Source organism: Camelus bactrianus, chromosome 17, assembly GCF_048773025.1.
Source record: "Camelus bactrianus isolate YW-2024 breed Bactrian camel chromosome 17, ASM4877302v1, whole genome shotgun sequence".
NCBI classification, from domain to species: Eukaryota; Metazoa; Chordata; class Mammalia; order Artiodactyla; family Camelidae; genus Camelus; species Camelus bactrianus.
Window position 1 is genome coordinate 41,418,770 of NC_133555.1, and position 27,168 is coordinate 41,445,937.

General features: G+C 50.6%; 1 protein-coding gene across 8 annotated transcripts in view; it reads left to right on the forward strand.

Moving 5' to 3' along the window:
• The window catches only part of SCN5A (sodium voltage-gated channel alpha subunit 5), a 100,968-nt gene that overhangs the window by 29,259 nt on the left and 44,541 nt on the right, over positions 1-27,168 (forward strand). For 3 of the 8 annotated variants that reach the window (XM_074345218.1, XM_074345221.1, XM_074345223.1), the window contains exons 6-14: positions 4,317-4,408; positions 7,682-7,912; positions 9,105-9,168; positions 10,364-10,505; positions 10,981-11,178; positions 12,180-12,359; positions 13,007-13,378; positions 18,196-18,328; positions 19,236-19,474. In XM_074345218.1, the coding sequence (XP_074201319.1) occupies positions 4,317-4,408; positions 7,682-7,912; positions 9,105-9,168; positions 10,364-10,505; positions 10,981-11,178; positions 12,180-12,359; positions 13,007-13,378; positions 18,196-18,328; positions 19,236-19,474 (1,651 nt within the window). Of the gene's footprint in view, positions 1-4,316; positions 4,409-4,542; positions 4,635-7,681; positions 7,913-9,104; positions 9,169-10,363; positions 10,506-10,980; positions 11,179-12,179; positions 12,360-13,006; positions 13,379-18,195; positions 18,329-19,235; positions 19,475-27,168 lie in introns of all 8 variants that reach the window. The other 5 variants (XM_074345217.1, XM_074345219.1, XM_074345222.1 and 2 more) reach the window with 3 other exon arrangements.

Sequence of the window (27,168 nt, forward strand, 5' to 3'; positions counted from 1 at the left end):
GGGAAGTGGGTGACTGCAGGGACAAAGCCCTTGAGCTGGCCCGAGGGATAGGAATCCAGAGTCTGGCTGGAGCATCGGCCTTAAGAGCAGGGAAGGCAGATTTCAGGTGGCAGTAGAGGTGGACTGATAGAGTCGATGATGAGGGAAGGGATTTCTCTTCTGATTGCTTCTGTTTTCTCAGTGGTAAGAAGCAGGGTCAGCAGCTGGGAGACAAGTCTGAGGTTTGAGGAGGGAGGGCTCCCCGTGCCAAGAGGCCACACCGATGGAAATGCAGTGGGATTGCCAGGCCAGGATCAGGCTCCAGGGTGCCCTGCAGGAGGGTGGCAATGATCCAGGGGCCCCGAGGGCCTGAAGTCACAGGAAGAGGGCTCCAGCAGGACAGGTTACAGCATCTGCCTGAGCCTCTCCTACCTTCCCATCCTGGAGCCTGAGCAGAACTGTGTCATGGCAACCACGCTCCCAGAACCTGGGCCTGTTGTCTGACAGCCGGAGCCAGGCTTTGGCCTGTCTTCAGCCCACAACACTGGGAGATGCTCTGAGTACTCTCCATCTAGCCCCCAGCAAGCCCGCCTGTCTTGTCTCGTGACAGAATCCCAGTCAGCCCCCGTGGGCTCCATCAGGAACCCACTCCTTCCACTTGGAATCAGAACAGGTGTGCCTTCCTCACCAAGGCCTCTTGCCTTACCTCTGTACCGGAAGTGGGCCTCCAGGGGCGTGGGGGACACACACCTGATGAGGGAGGGCCTCAGAGGCCGCCAGACTGTTTTCCTGTTTCTGAGCATCTCACAGAAGTGGTGCACTCACCTCCCCTGGGGCTGCCTGGGCCCACTGGAATGTCAAGAGTGTGTTCTGGGCTGGATTGGCCCGACAGCTTTGATTGACAGTGACCCTGCCTTGTGAAAACAGTTAATTACTGCTGTGGTAATGCAGTGAAAAGCGTCCTGCTATAGTCAAAATGGCTCAATGATGGGGGTCTCCTGGAGTAATCAAAGGGGTCCTAAGTGGCAGAAAATTCTCTTCAATGAAAGACTGCATCCTGCCCTCCGTTTTATAGACAGAGAAACTGAGGCTCAGAGAGAGCCCACCTCTTGCCCAAATGTATAGAATGAGTCAGCAGCAACACTGGGGCTCAGACCAAGTCTCCTAACTCGTAACCGTGAGAAGCATCCCTGTTCTGATGTTCCTGGCCAGGTCTCGACCTGATCCCCAGCCCCACCCAGTTTCGAGACTGTGGAGGGTCGGAGAGGGTGCCAGGAAGCCTGCCAGGCTCAGCTGGCAACCCGCCAGCCAGAGCTCTTCCTGCGGCCCCCTCCCAGCTGGGCATTACCTGCTAGTTAGCACAGCTTCCCACCTTCTGGGGTTGTTATGGAAACCAAACCTGGAGGGGAGGGGAGGGAGGGCAGAGAGGAGAGGGTGGCAAGCGCCGTGGCAGCTAGTGCTGGCTGTACCTCTGCGTCGCCCCTCGGAGGGGCCGTGTGAGAGGAGCGGAGGGCTATGAGTGACATGGGGCAGAGCAGGGGGAGACCAGGGTTAGCCCTTCCCAGAAGGGCTCCATCCTGCGCTGGGGCTGGCATGACACGGCAGAATTCTCACCCACCACCCATCTGCTCTCTCTGTGTCAGGGCCCCCAATCCCACCCCAGCCATCTGCCCCTGCCCTGCGGCTTGGTCACAGCAGACAGGAGGGTGCTTGGAGGAGTGTTTCGCCAGCCTGGCAGGAGCAGAGCTCTGCCCTCATCCAGGCCACTGCCGAAGCTGGCCCTTTGCTAGATACAGGGTCTTGCCATACTCTGGGGCCCCAAGAGAGGCCTCGGTGGCGGTCTAGGGTCTCCAAATTGGAAGTAACCAGGCACCAGGTTCTGGGTGGAGTAAGAGAGGCAGTAGCTCCGTGTTACAGACATGGTCACAGAGACGCCTTGTCCTCACCCAGCCCTGCACCCCACCTTCAAGACTTCTCAGCATTGCTCTGCTGCACGTGTCCTGATGTCACTGACACGCGGCCACCAGCCCCACCCTGTTCTCAGCCACGCGGCTGGCCTTGAAGACTGCCAGGAGCTCATACCTTGCGATCTTGGCTTCTCTGTGCTCAGCGGGAGTTGAGTGGAGGACAAGCACTGTCTGTGCTGGGGACCGTGAGAGGGTGGGGGAGGTAGATTCTACACTAGGACAGGCAAAGACAGGCTGAATCCCAGCTGGAGGTGGGCGGGGCTTCTCTAGAGACTTGAAGGGACAGGCAGGGTCTGGAAGGGACAAGAGGGTGCAGCAGGGAGAGCTGGCTCCCTTTCTGATCCGCACAGTCCTCCACTCATGCCCTGTAACCAGAAGAGACAGCCTGGAAACCAGTGTTCTGAGCAAGAAAAGCTTTGTCCCAGGCCACACGCACTGGACCAGCAGCAGGAAACGGACCCAGGGCCACCAGCAGACTGGAATCATGGCTTCCATGTTACAGCAACATCAGTAATGTTCCAGGCTCAACCGGACAGTCCTGTAGCTGCACCATGTCTGGACAGAGAGTCCAAGCCTGAGAGAAGAATATGGGACCGAGGCCTGAGGACCAGAGCCCTTACAGAAAGTTTCATAGCTGTCAAAACTTGAGAGAGAGCTTCCACCAAATTAATAGGTGTATATGGGCCAGAACAAGGGAGGTGATTTCTGCTCATCACTGGAGGATAGGGCTGCATCCAAGAAAGATCTGCAAGGTGCAGTGAGTCCCGCAGAGGGAACGAAAACCACACCACGGAGAGGATCTGGTGTAGCCAGAAGGGAAGTGCTGCTGAGAATGTCTGCTGACTGCCCGTCTCTGAAGGGATGTGATAATAAGGAAGGAGCAGGCGTGGTCCACGGGGCCCCGTGCAGATAGAAGAGCCCCGGGCGTGGATGGAGAGGAAGCCGGTGTCAGTCCGGGGTCAGTCAGAGCTGGACCAGGCTGGACTTGGCTGACCCCAGGGCACAGCCCGCCAAGTCCCTCCCTGCAGTCACTCAGCGCTTGAAGGCAGATTCGGAAGCTCTGAGCAGAGTGGCAGGGCCTGGAGGTCCATGCTGACTGGCAGAGTGAGTCCATCAGCACTGTCAGCCCATCCTTGACACTTACCCGGTGTCACTGGGCTGACGTCACTCTGACAACGGGTCGGACACACTTGGTTAAACAGCACACATCCTGAGCCCGCTGTTCTTTGTTAAACATCAGACACCTTCGGTTAAATGTCAGACACCCTGGATGTGAAACCTTTGGTTAAATATCACAAGTCACTTGCCACTGTCCCAGTGGCCCTGGTCACACACTGTCCATCTATCTCTCAGACAGCCTGGTCATATGGCCTGTCCATACGTGTCCTCGTGCTCTCCTGGGGCAGGTCCCTGACCCCCAGAGGCTGGCTCTTCCTCCTGTGCCTGTGGAGGGTACGGATGGGCACTGTCCAAGTTGCAGGGGGACAGCCCCACGGCCCCTCAACCCTAAGAACCACTTGGGCCTGAGCAGGACAGATCCTGAGGCCACTCCTCCTGTGGAGACCTGGAGCCTTGGGGACACCGAGGGTCTTGGGTGGGACTGGGATGGACTCATGGGAGAGGGGCTGGTGCATCCCTAGGACCCTCCACCTGCTTTTTTCTCTTCCTGTGTCGGCCGTGGCCTGTGAGTAGTCGAAGAGCTGAATGTTCGGGCAACCATCTGTCTCATCTTCCAAAGCATCATCTCGGAAACTCTTCTCCCTCTGAGTATGCAGGTTGCCTCCCCCTCCCGACTTCAGGGACTCCTGAACCACTCCTGGCACAGAGATCTGTGGTTGGAAGAAGCGAGTAGACTGTCCTCGAAGACCCAGCCACACCTCCATGGTCTCAGCCAGGGCTTCAGGATCACATGGATCAGAGCAGCCAGGCATGAACTGATGACCCTGCAGAAGATGCAGAGCGAAACGAGGAGCAGAAATCCACTTGCTTCCTGTGTCACCTGGCCTTGCCTGGTCTCCTGGAAAACAGTTTCCTCCTCGGCTGTGTCCCCAGCCTCAGAGCCCACTACATGGTTGCGTGTCATGGTCCCCAGTGGCATGGAGATTGTGGCAGAGTAGTTGCCTCCTGGCACTGGTCATTCATAAGACTCACTGAGAGAGCCACCTGGGAGCTTGCTCTGTGGCCATCCTGCAGGCAGCCTTGCTGAGGCCCCCATGTCAGGAGGGATGAGCTCAGGAAGAAAACCTGGGGGAGGGCCCAGGTCCTGCACAGCCCTCCCCGCGGGAGGGGGAGGAGAGAGAGGGGCTGGTCGGGGAGGGCGGGCTGAGGTGCTGCTTTGTAATTCCCGATAACTGTGGTTTGATTCTGCAGGTATGTATCAGAAAATATAAAACTAGGCAATTTGTCGGCTCTTCGAACTTTCAGAGTCCTGAGAGCTCTAAAAACTATTTCAGTTATCCCAGGTAAGATGCCCAGGTTTGCCTGTCAGATCTCAGCTACAAGTGACTCTCTCTCTGTCTCCCCCACCCCCCTCCTCTGGCCGTGTGTCCTGCTGGCGTGTTGTCACTGTCTTGTGTGTAAATTTCCCTTGTTACAGATACACCACTGAATTTGTGGACCTGGGCAATGTCTCAGCTTTACGTACCTTCCGAGTCCTCCGGGCCCTGAAAACTATATCAGTCATTTCAGGTGAAAATCAGGTTAAACGCCAAGGCTGGAGGGACACGCTTGGGCCTTTCCAGCCACCTGGGAGCCAAGGCAACCCTTGGGAAGGCCCCTTCCAATATGTCTGTCACCAGAGTACCTTTTCCAGAGCTCAGGTGTGGGGGCTGTTGGCAGTGGGCATGGCTGTCCCCTCAGTGCCACAGAATGGGCCTCCCCAGCAAAGCCCCCATCATAGACACTGGTGGGGCACAGAGTACCCCATGGAAGGTCCTGAATTGAACCCAAATTCTTCCCAAGATAGATTTCTTTCCCAGACTGAACTATTTGGATAGCTAAAAGCTCAAATGTGAATGGCTTCAGCCTTGAAGCAGCATCCTCTAATGAGGAAACCAAAAGAACTGTTTTTGAGGGAAAACACACACACACCCAGAACAAAGAAGGACAGCTTGGTCACGGCCTTTCATGGCTGAGTGCCCAGTCCCTGCCTTGTGCCTCGTCTGGTGCTACACGCACAGCCGGCACCCCAGCCCCATTCTGTGAAACGGAGCATACTCTGTGGACAGGTGTCACCAGCCTTGGCGTCTAACAGCCCTCGCTGCATGTGCGGTAGAAGTTTAGCAAACCGTGCATGGTAGCCTCGGGGTGAAATTCTCCTTGACAGGTGTTGGCAATTGTCAGCGGGAACCCTTCTAAGCCCAGACAGCCTCTCTAGATAGCCAGTCTACCCCATCCATCCAGGAAAGCGCTCACAGACTTCTGACGATGTCAGAGGCCAGTTCCCAAAGGCTCCTTCCAGAAACTTTTTTGAATGTATCCGCATTCAGAACTGAGAAGGCAGCTGGGAACAGCTTACATGCTACCGATCTGGAGAGGTGCCAGAGCTGAAGCAAGAATTAGGTGAACCAGACTGGTGTACCCACTCCTGATTTGGAAGCTGGGGGGTCATGGGCCCTGGGCCTATATTTGGCCCAGGTCCCTGCTAAAAGCCCATAGCAGGTGGGGCAATCTGCTCCAACTCCCATGGAGCCACCCCCACTGAGAAAGATGTCATTGACTTTGTGCACACACACACACACACCTCGGGGTCTGTCCTCGAGGGTCCTGGGGACTTCGCAACGCATACCCCGCAAGGGTAGATAAGCACGCTGACTGTAGTGGTTAAGAAAAGGCATGTTCCAGTTTGTGTTATAAGAAAGGCTTACAAAGGAAAATATTTCTCAGTCCAGGGTTAGAGGGAGCCCACCGACCCCAACCCAGCCGCATTGCATCTCTTCAAAGCTGCCAGCAACCCAGTGAGGAAGCAGGCAGCATCTTCTGAAAGTGGGCATTAGGAAAATGGTATGGTCAGCATTAAGGAGGACCCCCTGGAGGAGGTGTCCTGAGCTGAGGCTTAATAGCCATGGCCCTCTCCAGATCTCCGTCTCCTTTGCTTTAAAATGGGAATTAACTGGAGTAGGGTTTCTGAGGTCTCTTCTCCAAACCTGTTAGAACTTCAGTGGCAGGACAATTTCCCACTTGATCCCCCCAGGACCCGTCCCTTCCTGGGTCTTTCCAGAAAGAATCCCTTTACTTGGTTGGAGCCATTCTTGCCAGAAGTAGATTCTCATCAACATGAGACGTGGTTAGAGTGGGTCACCAACCGATTATCCCCAAAGACACTATCTCCACAAACCAGGAGGTGCTTTGCAGGGCCTTGAACTGGATGCTTTAGGCCGAAGATACTTTGGAGGCAGAATCCAGTTTGGGGATGTGAGCTACTGCCCACCTCCCATCACTTTGACCAACCCCCCCCCACACACACACACACACTGTGGGCAGGGTCTCCAGGTGTGGCGAGCAGAACCAGAGTGCCCACCAGGGGTCAGAGGAGCTCTGCTAAGGAGGAGGCATAGATCTGGACCACAGAGGGCTCGTGATCCCACCACCTTCACCCACACCGCCATCTGGGCCGCCACCCCTGCAAGGTCCACCCATGGCCCAGGCAATTGCCAACATCTGCCAGGACGATTTCACAAAAACGCTGGGTGCCTCTGAGCCCCGGGCAGGCAGCAGCGTTAGCGGCACTGTGGGGAGGAATTCCTCTCCCCTCTCCCATGTCTGCCCATCGCTGTCTACTTGTCTCTGAGTCATGGGCACAGCCGCACGGATGCTCCTAATACATTAACCGGCTGGACGGATGGATGGAGCTTAATCTGAGATCTGGCCGCTTTGATGGGGGCGGGGGTGGATAGGAGGGATGGGACGTGGGTCCTTGCTGCTGGCAGAGAAGCCCCCTTGCTCCCCGTGCTCTGCTCGAACTTGTGAACTTGTAGGACGGTAGCCAAGTGTCAGGCCGAAGGCGTCTACACATGCTTTTCTGTGTGGTGCTGGCTTCTGCAGGGAGCTGGGCCGTGCAACTAACAGATCACGGCCTCTCAGCTTTGGGGAATGGGATGGACAGGGGATGGGGCCCAGGGGACAGGGCAGAAGAGGAAAGTGCAAAACACGTCAGCCCCTCCCCTGCCCCTGAGCCTTTTCCAAAAGCAGGCTGGAGCCAGAAAAGGCCCCTTAGCTCAATACCCACCCTGGCCTTGCCAGACACCTCCCCAGCTCGCTCGCTCCTTCCCTCTACCAAGAATGGCTGTGTCTCTCCCCATCTCAGGATCAGGGCCAAGGCTCTCCATTGCCCTGGAACAGGCCTGGCCCTCTGTCTCCCTTCCAGGAGTTACCTTTAAAGGGGCAGGCCAGCATACCTTGGGACCAGCCAGAGGGGGACAGGCTTTGAGTGTTTTCTTCAAGGAAACTGCATTGCCCACACTCATTTCATTTATTTGGCTAGCGGAGAGGAAAGAGAAGTAGGTCCCTCTGAAAATACACAACCAGACTAGACTCTTGGCCCAAAGGATTCAGGACAGAATCTTAGCAGCAGAGGAAAGGAGGTTTTGGGTCTGAAAAGCCTGAGAGAGGCCTCTTTCCCCTGCCCCACCTCATGGCTGCCCACCCGGCCCAGCACCCCTCAGGCCTGGCCCCCGCCCAGTGGAGCGGGGACCGCAGTGCCGTGGGTGACCCCTGCTCCTTCTCACCTCCCACAGGCCTGAAGACCATTGTGGGGGCCCTGATCCAGTCTGTGAAGAAGCTGGCTGATGTGATGGTCCTCACGGTCTTCTGCCTCAGCGTCTTCGCCCTCATCGGCCTGCAGCTCTTCATGGGCAACCTGAGGCACAAGTGCGTGCGCAACTTCACGATGCTCAACGGTACCAACGGCTCCGTGGAGGCTGATGGCCTGGTCTGGGAATCGCTGGATCTCTACCTCAACAACCCAGGTGCCCGCTGGCTCAGTGGCCCAGGCAGAAATTTGCGGGGCCCCCAGGGCTGGACATCTCCCACACAGGCCTCCTTCCGGGGACGTCCAAGCCCTCCCTGCTCCCCCAGAGACCTGGCTCTGTGCTCAGGGATCCAGCCCCTGCCCTTTAGGGCTCTAAGAGGACAGGGAAGAGCAGCCTTAGTGCCTGCCTCCTGAGGTTTCAGGCCGGGTGGGGAGATGACGCTTGAAGAATGGGATGGATGGAGTTGGGTGGAGAGACAGACAGGTACCAGTGTTCCTTGTCAGGATGTTAAGTCCATACACGGACGCCCCAGGGCAAGCTCGGTGGCTGTGCAAATCCACGTGAGCCCCTTGAGTTGGTTCACCGCCCCGTGGGCTGTACTTCCGTTCTCAGGCTGATGGCAAGCACCTCCCTTGACTGGAGCCAGCAGTCTGGACCAAAGGCAGGTGCTGGCACAAGGCCAGATTCCAGGCCACAGTGAACCACTCTGAAATAAGGGCCTCTTATATACCCCGGCAGTCCACTTTGGGAAAAAGAAATAGGTGGAAACTCAGTGCATAAATTTGCTTATGATTCAGCCGTGGCCATGAGTGGTTGTAAAACTTCAGTGTGTACCAGAGTCACCTGGAGGGCTCCGGAAAACACAGACTGCTGGGCCCCACGCCTGGAGTTCTGAGTCAGTAGATCTGGGAAGTTACCATTCTAACCAGTTCTCAATTGATGCTTCGTGCTGCTGGGCTGGGGACCACCCTTGGAGAACTGCTGCCTGAGACTAAGGCAGGTCGTGGTGAGTGATGGGGGCTGATGGATGGTCACAGGTGGAGGCAACAGGACTGGTGTCCCCTGTCTCACCTGGTGCAGCGCCAGCCCTGTCTGAACAGACCCCTCCCTCCTAGTTCAGGGCTTCTGTTGGTCCAGGTTGGCTCCCTGAGTGACTGGGGCAGGGTGCAGAAGCTCCCTGTGGGGACACTGGCAGCGGAACGTCTGAGGAGCAAGAGGAAGGCAAGGCCAGGGAAGCAGCCTACGTTGCCTCAGACTTGGCCAGGCAGAGGGTAGAGGTAGGGCAGGGGCAGAGAAGGAGAGGGAAGACCGCCAGCGGTGTCTGCCTTCCCAAAGCCCTGGGTGCAGGTTGGAAACCCTGGTAGTCTGGGCCACACATGCCCCTCACCGTTGAATGCTTCTCTTCCAGAAAATTACCTGTTGAAGAACGGCACCTCTGATGTGTTACTGTGTGGGAACAGCTCCGACGCGGGGTATGTGGCACCCAGCCAGTGGGGGCTCCCCGTGCTTTTCCTCAACTAACCGTACTTTCAGTATATGCCCTTGACCCTAGGGACAGCAAGTCCTTTCCCCACCTCCCTTCCCTGCCCTACCACAGGGAGACAGCTGGGAGAGGGTAAAAAAAAAAAAAAGGGGGGGGGGAATGGGGGCTCAGATCTGCAGGGAGGGTGAACAGAGTCCTGAAGAAGGGACTAGACTTGGGGGAACAGCTCAAGAAGCCCTGCAGGGCCCCCCAGCAGCCCAACTCTGGCTCCATTTCCCTTCCTGAAGTCCCCCCAGGGCAGCTCCCTCCCTCTCCAGTCTTCACTTCCTCCCTCCTGATCCTCCATCAGGCCAAGAGTATGGCCTCCCCTAGCAGCCTTGACTTGCAGCCCGAGTGTGGTACCTAGAGATGCCCAGTAAGCCATGTACAACTTTCAGGGCCCTGTGCACACCGGCGCCTGGGTCAGTGTGACTGTGCCAAAGATTGTTGGGGGCCAGGAGGTCTCACAGGCTCACCTGGTGTGGGAGGTGCTGCATGGCGCTGTAGTCCCACATCTCTGAATATGAAGTTCCAGAGCCCTTCCTGTCCCTAAAGAGAAGGTCTTAACTTAGGACATTAGCAAGGCACAGAGGCCCCTTGGCTGCATCCTCCCACCTGCCAGCTTCCCTTTGCCCCATCCTCTCTCTCATCTATTCACTGCACTCATGAATCCAGCCTAGCGCTCCCTCTATGGGAGAGGGACTGTGCCCTCCAGACGTGGCCAGGCCCCAGCCCATCCACCCTGGAATCATCCCGCAACCCCATGGCTTGCCTTTGCCCTGGGCTCCATCCTGTTCAGCTCAGCCTCACCGTTCCACCTGTGTGCCTGCACTGTGCCCCACTCCCCTGAGGTAGGCAGGCAGGGAAAGAGACCTGAGCCAGGCCCTTGGCACTTCCTTTGTGAGGGGAGAGGCAACTTGGACAGCAGCTGGGATGGCATCTCACATGGGCAGAAGGGAGCTGGATTTAGGCCTGGCAGCATACAGATGCATAGAGAAAAGGGGAAGATGGTGACCCACATGGGAGGCACAGCATGAAAAGTTCTAGAGGCAGGACATGGCAGAGTGGCACCCGGTTCATGAGGCTAGAGTCTCAGGGGCGGAGGACCTCTTACAGCATGAGACAGTCAGTGTGTCTGGCCGCAGGACGTGTCCCGAGGGCTACCGGTGCCTAAAGGCAGGTGAGAACCCTGACCACGGCTACACCAGCTTCGACTCCTTCGCCTGGGCCTTCCTCGCACTCTTCCGACTGATGACGCAGGACTGCTGGGAGCGCCTCTACCAGCAGGTGTGTGGGTGCACAGGGCCAGCAGAGGGCTGCCAGGAACAGGCTCAGGGTCCCGCATCAGGGCCCAGGCTGCACAAGGACAGCAACCTTTCCAATGGCCAGAACAGAGGAGGGGCAGGGGACAGGGGACATCCGAGGGATGAGGGCTCAGCAAGCAAAGAAACTTTCCTTTCGCTGGTGGCCAGGTACCCAGCCCTCTATGTAGGATACTCTGTGCTCTGTGAGTGGGGCACTTGTCCACCCTACATGATGCAACATTTCCTCTACCAACCGGAATGTTCTGCCTCCTCCCATGGGTGGAGCACTGCCCCTGTCTGTAGGTCACTCTCTTCTGTAGATGGGATATGCCCTACCCTCTCCCCAGGCTGTGGCCCTTTGAACCCCTGGCACAGCCAGGCTGGGTAACTTGGAATTCATGACCTTGAACCAGAAGGGGGCCCCAGTGAAGATGACCTCTGCCCCCTTGCTCCTCCAGACCCTGAGGTCCGCAGGGAAGATCTACATGATCTTCTTCATGCTTGTCATCTTCCTGGGCTCCTTTTACCTGGTGAACTTGATCCTGGCTGTGGTCGCCATGGCCTACGAGGAGCAAAACCAAGCCACTATCGCTGAGACGGAGGAGAAGGAAAAGCGATTCCAGGAAGCCATGGAGATGCTCAAGAAAGAGCATGAGGTGAGTGAGTAGCGCAGCCAAGGAGGCTCCAGACCAAGCCTTCACCTGATGGTAGATTCCTACAAGCATAGTGCCTGCTGGGTGAAGCTGGTGTCCGGAGGTGTGATGCATGCTGGGTAAAGCTGGTGCCTGTTAGGTAACACTGGTGTCCAGAAGTGTGATGCGTGCTGGGCAAAGCTAGTGTGTGGTGGGTATAGGCATTTCCTGTGAATGTGGTGTCTGCTGGGTAACAATTCGCTACCTGCTGAGTAAAGACGGAGCCTGTTCCTGAAGTGTCTGATGGGAGGAAGTGTGCCTGCTGGGTAAATGTAGGCCCTGTGAGTGTGGTGCCTGCTGGGGAAGGCTCTTCCCTTTGACCGTGGTGTCTTCTGGGTGACAGGGTTGCAGGTGGGCAAAGGTGATCGCTGTGAGTCTGCTACCAGCTGGGAAAAAGAGAACCGTCTGTCCATGGACGTGGTTTACCCTAGTCAAGGGGTGTCTTTTGACGGGATAGTAAGGAAGATCCAAAGTTGGAAGCCTGAGCAGGCTCAGAAAATAAGCAACGGAGATTCTGCCCTGGCTACACCTAGTTTCACACAGGAAGGTGCCGGAGGCTAACTGCAGAGCAGGCCGTGTAGGAGCCAGGCCAAGGACATCCACTTCTTTCTCACTGCTCCATGCCACCTCCTCCAGCTCCCATTTTGGCAGCTGAACCTTCTAGAAGATCCTCTGTCACTACCTCTGCTCATCAACATCCCCTCTCCCACCTGCCCCCACACTCCCCTCCTCCAAGAGTTGCCCACTTCAGCCCCTACTCTCTTCCTCCTGGGATCTTGAGCTTTCTCAAAACATCCTGGGTCTGTCTGAGCTCATCTGTCCATGATGCCCTCGTTTGGGGGTGAGTGTGCAAGTCCACTTACTGCTGGGAAAAACCGAGGTGCTGAGAGTTGTCTGGCCTACCTTGGCCTGAGGCTGCACCAAGTCTCAATCACCAAGACAACTTTTCTTCCACCGTCTCCCAGGCCCTCGCCATCAGGGGTGTGGACACCGTGTCCCGCAGCTCCTTGGAGATGTCCCCTTTGGCTCCAGTAACCACTCACGAGAGAAGGAGCAAGAGGAGAAAACGAATGTCTTCAGGGACGGAGGAGTGTGGGGAAGACAGGTTCCCCAAGTCTGACTCGGAGGATGGTCCCCGAGCAGTGGTAATCCCCGGCCGGGGCTTTGGCCCTTTTAGGGTGGCTCTGGCATCAAAGGGTCATCGTGTTAGGCCCCTGGTGCTGTCACAGCCCCCATGGTTTCTCCCCAAGGAGAGCATTCCTTGAGCCCCTCCCAGCTCCTCCTGTTTCCCATGGCCATTCTTGGAGGGGAAGGGGCCCTGGGCAGGGGAACCGGGTAGGTTTGGATGTTATGAAATCCCCAACCTCAGCTAAGTCCACAGCACTGGGGCTGGTACTGAGGGGCACCACATGGTGTGGATTGGTAGGAGCTCAATGATGTGCCCAAATGAGCGAGGGACACAGCTTGACTGTGCCAGGCCCTGCTCAGGCCAGGCCTGTCTGCACCACCTGGAGCCTTCTGTCGCCTTCTCCCCTGCCCAGCCTTGGTCCCACTTCAGGCCCAGATAAGGTTCAGTGTCAAAGCCCCAGAAGCACAGGCTTCAGGTGAGCAGAGATCCCAGATGATGCAGGATTGCGCCCCTCCTCTTAGCACCCCTGACTCAGCCCACCCAGTTCCTACATGGCCGACAAAGCCATCAGTGCTCCGAGGTGAGCTGGGGCTGATGCCACGAGATAGGCTGGGAGCACGTGAAGAGCTGTCTCAGTCCTGTCCCCTCTCTGCGTGCCCTCAGAATCGCCTCAGCATCACCCACGGCCTCAGCAGAACCTCCTTGAAGCCACGCTCCAGCCGTGGGAGCATTTTCACCTTCCGCCGGCGAGACCTGGGCTCCGAGACAGATTTTGCAGATGATGAGAACAGCACGGCGGGGGACAGCGAGAGCCACCGCACGTCACTGCTAGTGCCTTGGCCCCTGCGCTGGCCTAGTGCCCAGGGACAGCCCAGTCCAGGAACCTCAACTCTAGGCCACGTCCTCAATGGCAAAAGGAACAGCACCGTGGACTGCAACGGGGTAGTCTCCTTGCTGGGGGTAGGTGACCCTGAGGCCACCTCCCCAGGGAGCCGCCTCCTCCGCCCTATGATGCTGGAGCGCCCCCTGGACACGGTGAGCCCACCCCCCATGCAGTCCCAGGACAGGCCTGGTCTCCCAAACTGGTCACCAGTGCCAGGTCTAAAAATACTTGTCAAGTATTTATTGAGCACCTGTTGTATACTAGGCTCTGGGGGTGAATGAGCCTACCAGCCAGGCAGACAAAAATCAAAGGAAGAAGAAAAATTTGTATATATGCGGATCTGGTACGTAATGGTGATAAACAGGGCTGATAGCTCAATATTTAGCAACTGGTAAGGCAGGGGCACCAGAGATGCCCTGGTGGCCCAGAACCAGTGTCCTAGAGGCCCTGTGTGTGGCAGTTCTAGAGAGTTGCCGGATTGTGGACAGTCCACGGGGTCCTGAGAAAAGGGCTGGAGTTGCATGGGGATACTTATAGGGTTCTGGGCAACAATTATTCAGTGAGTTCAAAATATTTTGATACTTGACAAACCAGTAACTTAATATTAGCCCAAATACTAAGTGCTTTGGGAAGACAAAAGTGGGGAATGGGGAGAGGGAACCACCTCTCATTAAGAGGCATTTAAACAATGACCTAAAGGAGGCAGGGAGGGGAACCAGGTGAGCAGTGGTTAGCAGAGGGGTTAGCACACAGATTCTGGAGACAAATTGGGTTTGAACGCTGGCTTATCATTTACCAGCTGGATGGCTGTGAGCAAGTCACTTGATTTCTCTGTGCCTCAGGTCTCTTGTCTGTAAAGTGGATTTAAAATACCCACCTCAGGATCGATGCCAGGATGAATGCGCTTATAGGGGCAAAGCAGTCAGGATGAGCATGAGCACGTTGTGATAATGTCATAGTCACATACTGGGATTACATCATCTGGGGGAAACGTGTTCCAGGCCTAGAGAATAGCAGGTGCAAAGGCCCTGAGGTAGAAGCATGCCTAGCCTATTGGAGGAAATGCCATGAGGGCAGCATGGCTGGAAACCAGGGAGTAAAGGGGGGAGGAGTTGGAGTGATTGTCAGAAAGGTGACAGGGAGGGGCCAGACCATGAGAGGCCAGTCAGAGCTTTGATCACTCAGTCAGCCGATCCCCTGACAGGCTGATGACTGCCCAACCAGCCTTCCAGTGACCTTGCTGACCCCTGCCCCCTAGCACAATGCTCAGAGCAGCCCACCCAGAAATAGGGCAGACGTGTGGCTCAGACCCTGAGGCCTGCAGGAGGTGGAGGACGCCAGACTTTCTGAGGAAGCAGGACAGCACAGTGAGAGGGGGCGCTCACAGCCAAATGGCTTGTTTTGCTACAGCTCAGCCACTTGCTCTAACTGTGGGACTTTGTACAGGTTAATTAATATCTCTCTGTGCCTCAACTTCCTCATCTGTTACGTGGAAATAAAATTAATTTCCGCATCAGAAGGCTGTGGTGAGGACTAAAAGAGTTACAACCTGTCTGGTGCTTAGACCAGTACTTGTCTCGTGCTCAAGTAATTATTATTATTACCTATTATTGTTATTGAGCAGGAAGGAGTAAAGACTCCTGGGGCACATTGCAGAGCATCTGGGGCCCTCATGCTCCTCCGGAGTAGGGAGTCAATGAGAGGGTCCTGGAACCCACTGGGGCAGATGGTAGTTTCTGGGTGGTTCTGAGGGGGCCCCTGGGCATCACCTGGAGGGTGGGTGTCTGGCTTCCCAGGAACACCCAGTGCCAGTGGCTGCAGGCTCTCCTGCAGGTCCCACCCTGGAGCCTCAGCCCTGTGGAATCAGGTCAGCAGCTGGAGCACTAATAGAATTTCCTAATCTCATTAGGGAGAAAATCATCTCATTGTACTGCACATGTCGGGAGGAATCCAAGTTCAAACACTTCATTACTGGGAACTCTGACTTCACCCATTCTCACTTCTGTGGGGCCCATTTGTAACCTTAAAGGGATTAGCAGGCCAAGGGGGTTATTTGCAAAGTTAAAGGAATTAGAGGACCAAGATGGAGATATTGAAAAGTTAGAGAGGCAGCAGGCTGTGGGCCCCTGGAGATGCCTTCTCGGCTTCTACTGGGTCCCTGGTGACACTTCTGCCCAGTTCTAGTCTGAAGACAAAACTCAGTGTTAGACATGGGGTGGATGCTTCCCCCATATGGGAAAAGGAGGGGACTGGCCCAACAAACAGCTCCCTTTAATTTATCCAAATTGTGGGGTGGAGGGTGAGGGTCTACTTTGCCTGCTGTCTGTAGGAGTGCCTGGCCCCGGAGGCAGAGGGGTCAGGGAGGCACCGGTGAACAGACTCTTCTTTCTCCTTTCCCCATCACCTAACAAGTTAGGGACAGAGCTGAAACTTAACATAAGCCCCTGATTGCCAAGTATTTATCCATCCAACCAACATCTATCTGGTGCCAGCCCTCTGTGTTAGTGCCAGGCAGTGTTTAAGGCTCCAGGGATGTAGCAGTGAACAGAGCAGACAGCAGCTCTGAGCTCGTGGAGTTTATATTGTAGTCAGGAGGGCAGAGAGGCAGCTGATCAATATTTCCAGGTAGCAGTAAGGGTCATGTGATAGAAAGTTGCTAGGGGGAGGGCTGGGGATGGCAGCTACTAATTAAAATGCACGGGGAAGTCATTCCTGTGGAGGTGACATGAAAATTGACCCGCAGATGATTTCAGCAAGCCAGCAGTGAAGGTATGGAAGGAATGGTGTCTTAGGAAGAGGGAACAGCAAGTGTAAGGTCTCTGAAGAGGAAAAAGCTTGACACGTTTACGGGATGAGAGGGCCGGGCAGGGCCGGCTATGGTGGAAACAGGAAGAAGGGATAGAAGATGAGTTTGAGGACTTAGGATTTGGACCATGCAGGCGATAGAAAAGTTTGGATTGGCTCTGAGTAAGATGGGGGAAGTTGCTGATCAGAGGATTGTCATGAGCTGATTTACTCTTTAAGGGAATCTTTCAACTGTGTAGAGAATATCGGGAAGAGAAGAGAGGCCAGTTAGGAGGCTGTTGCAGAAGTTTTGGGAAAGAGATGATGCTGGCTTGCACTAGGATGGTGTATCAGTGATCTGTTGGCAGAATACTGCTGTGTAAAAAACCACCCCTCCCCCAAGTCAACGGCTGACAAGCCTTCATCCTCGTGCTCACTTCTCTGCAGCTTGACCGTGGCTCGGTTGGTGTAGGTTGGGCTTGGCCGGGCAGCTCTGCTCCAGGCTGCACGTTCGCTTGGCTTCACACTGTGGGTTTCTCCACACTCAGGGCTGCTCCTCTTTGAACCAGGCTGAAAGGGTGCCAGCTACCTGGGGAAGCTCCTTTCCTGGAGGATTTCTGGAGCACGAGAGCAAAGCCAACGGCACGAGCACATTTAAAGTGCTTCTGCTCACATCATGTCCCCTAACATTCCCTCGGCCAAAGCAAGTGTGTCATCAAAAGGACAGGGAATTTTGCTTCAGTCACAGTAGGAGAGGAAAGAGTAAATATTTGCTGAGTGATAACCCAAACTGTCACAGATGGTAAAGGAGAGAAGTTGGGAGAATTCAGACATGCTTGTGAATTACGCTGGCCAGATCTGTGGCTGCGTGGGACCTAGGGTACTGCTGTTCCGCCAGCTACCTCAGCCCTCTCGGGGGCCTCTGCTTGAATACTTCCATGACTGGGAGCTCACTACACAGCACTTCAGGGCAGTCCCACCAACTGCAAAGGCTGACCTTAACTTGAGCCCAGATCGATCGGGTACCCACCCCAGGCCCTGGCTCTGCCACCCTGGGTTGCCTGGGCCCATCTTTCCACTGACCTACAGAGATTATAGAGCCTCATTCTCGCACGCTGAATAGCCAGTGCCTTCATCAGCCCCAGCCTGGGCTCATGGGCTGTGGTCATGCACGGCCGTGCTGATGTGAAGCCTCTGTGGGCCCCCTGATTCTGTGGGGGACTCTGAGTAAGCCGAGAGAATGTCTGCTTCATCAGGACGCGCCCCATCTCCGTCCGCAGGCCTACTGCTTTTCCTTACAAATGTGATGCAGGCACACTGCAACAAAGCCAATGGTGCAGGAGTAAAAGTGCTTCCCTTTCCCGCTCGATCCCGTTCCCCAGTTATAACCACTTGAACAGTTCAGTGTATATCTTCCAGATGTTTTTCTTGTTTTCTCATCAAACTATTTGCTTGAAAGTGCTCCCATGGGAACACAAGTTGAACGGCCTTGTTCTCTTTACTGTTTGTGTCAGAGTCCAGAGCCAGATTGTGCCCGTAATTGATTTTCATATTCTTCCTATTGATCAGTTGTTTTGTTTTTGTGGTAGTAGGAGCAATGCTGCAATGAACCTCGTTGCATACGTATTTTTGGTGCATGTGTATAATTATTTATGAAGTTACATTATTAGATGAGGAATTGCAGAGCTGATTTAAAAGTTTCTTGGTAGATATAGCCAAACTGCCTCGGCAAAAGCTCCCACCGGCTATGTCTAAGCATTGTGTTCTGTGCCTCTGTTAATGCTACCTTAAAGCATGGTGGGTATTTTTCAGCTTCTTTATGCTCCTGACTCTAGGGAGCTTGGGGTCAACTAAGACTCCCAGATCATTTTTGCATGTACTAATGTATGTGACAGCATCTGGTTAGTAGAACTTTGTACATGTCATTTCCTGTCCACACTCAAGAATCACCACTGATGAGAGATGGTGGAAAAAAAGAGAATAAAGGAGATAATGATTGGCGGGAGGGGTGAGGGGAATTGTTCACTGGGAGGGAGTTGGGAGCAAAGAAGCCCAGTGCCCAGTGTCCTATCAAGACCCCCATCCTGTCCCCCTTTGACCTCCCCAACCTGAGTCTGGGCCGGCTGCCCCTGGTCCAGCTGGAGCCGTGTCCCAGGCTGATGCATTATTTCCTGGTTACCCCCAGACCACACCGTCGGAGGAGCCAGGCAGGCCCCAGATGCTGACCCCCCAGGCTCCGTGTGCGGATGGCTTTGAGGAGCCAGCAGAGCGGCAGCGAGCCCTCAGCGCGGTCAGTGCCCTCACCAGCGTGCTTGAAGGTCAGCCCCCCAGTGTCATACAGACACTCCCCACTTCCAGTCTAAGCACCCTCACAGTTACCCCAGCCTGAGCCAGGCACGCACCGGCTGTTAGGCCTGCCTTGGACATCCCCATGGTCGTCCCAGGCTTTTCTGTCTGTTGCCTGTCCTAGGTGTTTTTTCATCTGTTCCAGCTTGTTTTGTCCTGAGCATCCTCTGGATCCATGTCTGTTTCTTCCAAACGTGGCCATAGCCATCCTGGCCTGTCCCAAGTGCTTATTGGTCTCATCCTGTCCTCTCCCACGCATCCCCATGTCTGCTGGGATGGTCCTGTCCCATGTATGCCTGTTCTAGCCTAGTCCTAGCCATTCCCAGGTCTACCACAGGCTAGCCCAGGCATCCCACATCTGTCTGAGCCAGTCTCAGTTAGGCAACCCCACATCCCATCCATTCTGAACTTGGCACCCCCCCTCAATTTGTCCCCTCCTGTCCCAGGCACCCCCCAGCCCTGCACCTGTCCTAACATGTCCCAGATAGCCACATCTATTCCTGCCTCTTGGGTCCTGAGTGTCCTTATATCTGAATTCACCTGTCTCAGATATTGTCTCAGCCTGTCGTCCTCTGAGCGTCCCTACAGCTATGTGGGATGAGCCCACATCTGTCTTAATGTGTCTTGTCCCAGTTTTCCCTGCATGCATCCTGGCTTTCTGTCCTGGGGGCCCTCTACTCCCGTATTTCCAGAGTAAGGAGCCAGAACACAGGCCACTCTTTCCGTTAGCCTTCCTTGCCCCTCTCATTGCCCCCTGTCATGTGGCAGCCTGTCATCTCCCTGGGCAAGTCATACATCTTTTCTGGACTACCACGAGTTATATAAGAGTCAGTCAGCACAAACAAACCAGCTCGCTGGCTCTCCCACCCCGCCCCGCAGAGTTGGAGGAGTCTCACCGCAAGTGCCCGCCGTGCTGGACCCGCTTTGCCCAGCGCTACCTGATCTGGGAGTGCTGCCCGCTGTGGATGTCCATCAAGCAGAAAGTGAAGTTCATGGTCATGGACCCATTCGCTGACCTCACCATCACCATGTGCATCGTGCTTAACACACTCTTCATGGCACTGGAGCATTACAACATGACAACTGAATTCGAGGAGATGCTGCAGGTCGGAAACCTGGTAAGGGGCCGTTGGCAGCTGACTCTCAAACGGGTGTCCTGGTGTGAAGGACCAGCCTTCATGGGTAAGGGAGGAGGGACTCAGAGCAAGAAAGGGTCTTCTGAAGGTGGAAGTCATTGTGGAAGACATACAGGAGGAAGGAGTGTCAGGATCAGCTTCTAAGGAGCTGGGAGATGTCGTTGGGAGTGAGAGGTTATGGATAAAGATGCACAAAGGCTAGAAAATGAAAAGTGATTTGAGGACGCGCCTGAAATGTGTGGGGACGTGAGATATGGCAGTTAGTAACGGAGGAGGAGAGTGTGTGCAAAAAAAGGCAGTTCTTTTAGGGAAGGGGTGGACGGATGGCTGGATGAGAGAAGGCAGAAGGGAGGGTAGAGGGATGGGTGGATGGAGGGAAGGAGGGGGCAGTAAATCAGGCAAAGCCAGGTTTGAGTTCTGACTAAACTACTAACTGACCTCGAGCAAATTACTTAGTCTTAGTAATTGGCACAATGAGTATTTGTTGAATTTAATAAATGTAAAATTAGGATGACAGTATCAACCTCATAGGAAGCTAATGAGGATTGAATAAGATAATGCGTGTAATGTGCTTGGCTCAGAGTTCGATAAAAAATAAGCACTCAAAATAAATGATAGCTGTGGTTATTATCATTGTGGCTGGTATTAAAGAGCTGTCCCTGGAAGTCAGAAAGCCTGGGTTCTAATTCTGATTTTTTTTTTTCTGGAGACCAAATCAAGTCCTACCTCTTCACTTTAAAGTTGGAAAACTGAGGCTGGAGAGGTGATATCGTGGTGGCAGAACTGGGCATGTAGCTGTGTCTTTTGACTCTGAGGGACAGGGTCCTCCTGGTCTGTCCAGGCCAACACAGAGTCGGCCCCTCTCCAGGAGATCCTAGGACAGGGCTGCAAAGAGCCTGCTGGCTTCTGAAAGGAGCTCCTGGGATCGGCACTGAGGTTGAGTCGGGGGAGGGGGACATTCCATCCAAGTTCTCTCCTCCCTCAGACCCAGCCCTGTCGGTCCCAGCTGCACAGGTGACCCGCAAAGGCAAGCAGGTCTCCTACACTGTGAAATGTGAGGAATTTCTGCCTTTATTGCTTTCCATGTCCAGAATTCTGGATAGTTCTCTACAGGGTTTATTCAATTTTTTTTTTCCCACAAATGTGAGTCCATTTTGTTGTAATTCTGCTTTTCTTTCTTTCTTCTGTATACAAACAGAAGGGTAAGCTGGATCTTAGTCTGTAGGAGTCTCGTGGTACAATTGTGCCTGCCTTGTGTTGGGTAGTCTCCAGGTGGTGGTCATGCAGGGTTTCAGTTGAATGCAGTTTCAGTGGAATGTGACTGTTGGGTTGGACTGAGCAGCAAGTCAAAGTGATGTAGAGCCCTGGTGGCTTCTCTGGGCGTTAAGTTGTGACTGAATTGCAGTCATGTTAAACTCATAGTTCAGTTAGTATTGATAGACCACGTAGTTGGATCATAGCTATATTTTGTTTTGTCTGGGTAGCTTTATTGCTAATATGTAAGGTTTTGATTGTCTTGAAGTTAATATATTTTAGACAGTTTAAATGCGAAATGTAAAGAAACAAAACCACAAAAATAAGCATGGGTAAATAATCTTGATATGGAAAAAGCCTTTCTAAGCACATCACTGAAGACAAATTACATAAAGGAGAAGATTGATAGATTTAACTAACATTTAGCTCATCATATAAACAAAGATAAAAGGCAAATGAACCTTCTGTTCCTAGCAGTATTGTGCCCAAGAAAGCCTGCAACGTCTCCAACTGAAATAATTAAGAATATAGCAAAAAAAAAAAAAAAAAAAAAAAGACTAGAGCAAACATTCTTTGACATGCATACCAAAGTTCATAAGAAGGTAACAGAAATTCTCAAGTGCCAAAAACAAAGAGGAACTTAAAAATTATAGCAGTAAACATGTGAAATGGTTCTGTAGTTGCCCTGAGGGTGGGACAGGTGCTGATTTGAGTAATCCTGGGGGTTTAGATTTCAGTGAATGTGCATAGACGAGACTTGTCTTTGGGACAGTGCGGGTAGGGTTTGGAACTGAGTAGCCCCATAAGAATAGGACCCCACGTTCAGTAAAAGGGTGAACTAGAAAAAATCCACACACTGACCCCGGGAAATGATGAAGAAGGAAAGTTGTCTGTCTCAGCCAGCGCTGGAGAGGAGGGGGGAAAAAGTAACCTCCAAAAGCCTGTGACTGTGAACTTGGCCCTATATAGATCTGGAGTTCAGATTTATTCCAGAAATTTCCTGGAACCTATACCTAAAAAAGTCACACACAAAGTGATCCTGGTAATCATAGCTAATGCTTGTTGAACACCTCATTTCTGATAACAACCAGTTAGGAGGTGCTATCATTATTACCACTGTTTTACTAATAAGGTAACAGAGGCACAGAGTGGTGAAATAACTTGACCAAGTTCACACAGCTGGGAAGTGACAGACCCAAGATTCAAGTCCAAGCAAGTTGCAGCCAGAGCTCGTGTGCTCATCCATCGCCCTCTGCTGCTACGCTGCAGCTCTGGCTCTGTTCCCCACTGCGTCCAGTCCAAAATACACTGGAGGTCTTTGTCAGCAGGGGAGGAGAAGGAAAAGGAGAGAGAAGGAAGGAAAACAGATCTAACGTTATTTTTCCAGATTATGTTGTTATCCATAGAAATAATCCAAGAAAATCTACAGGAAGGCTATTGGAACTAGAGTTCAGCCATGTTGGTAGGTACAGGCTCGAGATACTAAAATTTATTCTGCTTCTAGCCAGCATCAGTGATCATTTGGAGAAAATAATTTCTACAAGTTAATACTTAAAATAGGAATAAAAACGATGAGGAATCTAGGAATAAGTGTAGACGATTATAAATTTTATATAAAAATTATAAAATCATTGAAAAATATAAAAAGAGCTAAATTAGTGGAGTGGTACGCCATTTTTATGGGTGAAAGTCTGAATATCATAGCGATATCAGTTCTTACCAAATTAACCTAGATGTTTAATGTAATTTTGATCAAAATCCTAACACATTTTTTTTTCATGGGACTTGACTAGGCAATCCTAAAATTCACATGGAAAAGTAAAGTCTATCAAGACAAATTAAGGAATAAGGTGAGGAACTTACCCTACCACGTATGAGACAGATTATAAAGCCATAGTAGTTAAAACATGATAGTATTTTGTATTGGTGCAAATACAGAAAAATGGACTAGTGCTACAGAATTAAGAACTCAGAAATAGAAAATGCGTGTTTGGAGACTTGGTGAATTACAGAGATGGCATGATAAATCAGAAGGGAAAGGATAGATTATTCAATAAATAATGCTGGGAAGAATGGTTACCTCTATGGCAGAAAATAAATGTAGATCCCTACCCATGCCATACTCATTAATTAGCTGCAGGGGATTGAACTCAACACCTAAAGACAATAAAATAAAATTTTAAAGCTTTTAGAATAAAAATGGGGGAAAATATTTAAAATTTGGGGGTTGAAGGCTTTCTTCAACAATACAAAATGTTTATCCTGTGAAAGAAAAGATTGCTAAATATACCTATGTTAAAATTTATAATATCTGTACAGTAAAGGATATGGTAAACAAAGCAAAATGACTGCCGCAAACTAGAAATTGATGTCCTTAAAAGTACTGATTATACATTGAATGCTTTACGCATCAATAAGGAAATGAGGGACAACCCAATGGCAAAAACACAGCCACAACAATGGAGGGAGGAAATGACAGGCAAATCTCAGAAGAGGAAATTTAGATGGTTGTAAACAAATGAAAAACACAGAGGAATGCAAATTAAATCAACATTGAGATACTATTTCTCACCCATAAGAGAATCAAAAATAAACTTCTCTGTGTTGGCAACTATATGAAACAGTGGGAACTCACACTTTGTAAGAGTGAGGATTTGGCACGTTTCAGGGAACAGTTGTACAGTATCTGGTGAATAAATCATGGATCTGCATACCCTATAACTTAACAGTTTCAGACATATATATATTCCTAAAGTCTCACACGTCTGTACAAGGAGACATGCACTGTGCAGCAGAGCCCTTTGCTGCACTGCCAGTCACAGGGAGATCTGGAATCAAGAAAGTATCAATCCATCCACTTAAAAGTGGATAAGTAAATACAATGAAATACTGTGCACAACTGGAAAGAATACATACACATTTTTCAATGTGAATAAGTCTCATAAGCATGATGTTAAGAATAAAAGGAACTTGCAAAAAAGAACGCATATGACATGGTCCAGTTACATCAACTTTAAAAAAATGCAAAAATACTATACATCATAACTATGAAAACATGCATGGGAGTCATAAACGTCAAATTCAGGCTGATGATTACCCTGGAGTGAATACAAGTCTGTGTCATTCTGTCCCAGGGTTTTACCTGTGATGGCACGTGGTAGTGAAGACTTGGCAGCAAAAGCCAACTGTTAAGGATCACGTCAGGCTCCATCATGTGGGCCAGTGGCTTGACTTCTCTGTATCGCACTTTCCCTATCTGTAAAATGGGGATATGAACAATAATATCTCATAGGGTTATTGTGAGGATTTAGTGATTCAATATACTTAAAGCACTAGTACTGTACCTGGCATACAGTACATGCTATTTAAGTCTTTGCTATTACTTTGCAAGGAAAAGTAAAACAAGATTTGAAGGAAATATGGCAAAAAGTTAGTATTTGGTACTTTGGTAGTAAGTACAAAGGAACTCATATTATTCTATACCTTTTATGTGCTTAAAATATTTTGTAATTTTTTTTGTGTCTGTATATTTTTACTGAAGTATAGTCAGTTTACAATGTGTCAATTTCTGGAGGACAGCATAAAGCATCATATATATATTTATTTTCATATTCTTTTTCACCATAACTTACTATAAGATATTGAATATACTTCCCTGTGCTATACAGTATTAACTTGTATTTATTTTATATATAGTAGTTAGTATCTGCAAATCTTAAACTCTGAATTTATCCCTACCCATCCCCTTCCCGACTGGTAACCATGTTTCTTTTCTATATCTGAGTCTGTTTCTGTTTTGTAAATAAGTTCCTTTGTCTTTTTTTTAGATTCCACATATGAGGGATGTCATATGGTATTTTTCACTCTAATTCTGGATTACTTCATTTAGAAAGACAATCTCCAGGTCTATCCATATTGCTGCAAATGGCATTATTTTATTCTTTTTTATGGCTGAGTAGTACTCCATTGTATAAATATACCACAACTTTATCCCAGTGGTCTGTCAGTAGACATTTAGGTTGCTTGTATGTCTTGGCTATTATATATTGTGCTGCTGTGAACTTTGGGGCACCTGTGTGTTTTTGAATTGAGGTTCCCTCTGGATATATAAAATGCCCAGGAGTGAGGTTGCTGGATCATATGTTAAGTCTGTTTTTAGTCTTTGGAGGAATCTCCATACTATTTTCCGTAACAGGTGCACCGAGCTGCATTCCCACCAGCAGTGTAGGAGGGTTCCCTTTTCTCCACACCCTCTGCACCATTTATTGTTTGTGGACTTTTGAATGATGGCCATCCTGACTGGTGTGAGGTGATACCTCATTGTAGTTTTGATTTGCGTTTCTCTGATCATTAGTGATATTGAGGCTTTTTTCATGTGCCTATTGGCCATTTGTATGCCTTCACTGGAGACTTGCTTGTTAAGGTCTTCTGCCCATTTTTGGATGGGGTTGTTTATTTGCTTGTTATTAAGTTGTACAAGCTGTTTATATATTGTGGAAGTTAAACCTTTGTCTTTTGCAGCACTTGCAGATGTTTTCTCCTATTCCATAGGCTGTCGTTTTGTTTGTCTTATGGTTTCCTTTGCTGTGCAAAAGCTTGTAAGTTTAATTAGGTCCCATTTGATAATTTTTGCTTTTATTTCTATTGCCTAGGTAGACTGCCCTAGGAGAACATTGCTAAGATTCTTGTTGGAGATAGTTTTGCCTATGTTTTCTTGTTATGAGGTTCATGGTGTAGTCTTACTTCAGTCTTTAAGCCATTTTAAGTTTATTTTTGTGTGTGGCGTGAGAGTGTTCAGACTTCATTGATTTACATGTAGCTGTCATTATCCTAACACCATTTGCTGAAGGGACCGTCTTTACTCCACTGTGTGGTCTTGCTTACTTTGTGAAAGATTAACTGACCGTAGTTTGTGGATTTATTTCATGGCTCACTGTTCTATTTCACTGATCTATAGGTCTGTTTTTGTACCAATACCATGGTTTTTTTTTTTTTTTAATTGAAGTACAGTCAGTTAAAATGTGTCAGTTTCTGGTGTACAGCACAATGTCCCAGTCATACATACATATATATATATTCGTTTTCATAATATTTTTCATTTAACATTGTTTCAAGATATTGAATATAGTTCTCTGTGCTATACAGAAGAAACTTGTTCATTTTAAAGGTATTTTTATACATAGTGGCTAGCATTTGCAAATATTAAAGTCCCAAATGTAATCCCTTCCTACCCCCTTTCCCCTGTAACCAGAAGATTGTTTAGTTTGTCTGTGGGTCTGTTTCTCCTTTGTAGATGAGTTTACTAGTGTCCTGTTTATTTTCTCTGTTTTTAGATTCCACATGTGAGTGATATCATGTGGTATTTTTCATTCTCTTTCTGGCTTAGTTCACTTAGAATGACAATCTCCAGGTCCATCCATGTTGCTGCAAACGGCTTTATTATATTGTTTTTTATGGCTGAGTACTATTCCCTTGTAGAAATAAACCACAACCTCTTTATCCAGTCATCTGTTGATGGACATTTAGGTTGCTTCTATGTCTTGGCTATTGTGTATAGTGCTGCTGGAACTTTGGGGGTGCATGTATGTTTTTGAATTAAGGTTCCCTCTGGATATATACCTGCCCAGGAGTGAGGTTGCTGGACCACATGGTAAGTCTGTTTTAAGTCTTTGGAGGAATCCTCAGACTGTTTTCCATAACGAGAGCACCGAACTACATTCCCACCCGCAGTGAAGGAGGGCTCCCTTTCCTCTACACCCTCCCCAGCATTTACCATTTGTGGACTTTTGAATGGTGGCCATTCTGACTGGTGTGAGGTGATACCTCATTGTAGTTTTGATTTGCATTTCTCTGATAATTAGCGATATTGAGGCTTTTTTCATCTGCCTATTGGCCATTTGTATGTCTTCGTTGAAGAATTGCTTGTTTAGGTCTTCTGCCTATTTTTCAATGGGGTTGTTTGTTTTTTAATAATTAATTTGTACTTTTTTTGCAGTTAAGATATATGAGCTGTTTGTATATTGTGGAAATTAAACCTTTGTTAGTCACATCACTTGCAGATATTTTCTCCCATTTCGTTGGTTGTCGTTTTGTTTTGCCTGTGGTTTGCATTGCTGAGCAAAAGCTTGTAAGTTTAACAGGTCCCATTTGTTAATTTTTGCTTTTATTTCTATTGCCTGTGTAGACTGCCCTAGGAGAACATGGCTAAGATTTATTTCAGAGAATATTTTGCCTATGTTTTCTTGTAGGAGGTTTTCTTGGTGTAAGGGAGTGTTCTAATGCCATTTACTTAGACGCTGCTATCCCAACACCAGTCGCTGAAGAGACTGTCTTTTCCAGTGTATATTCTTGCCTCTTTTGTCAAAGATAATTGCCCGTCGGTTTATGGGGGTTTTTTGGGCTCTCTGTTCTGTTCCAGTGAT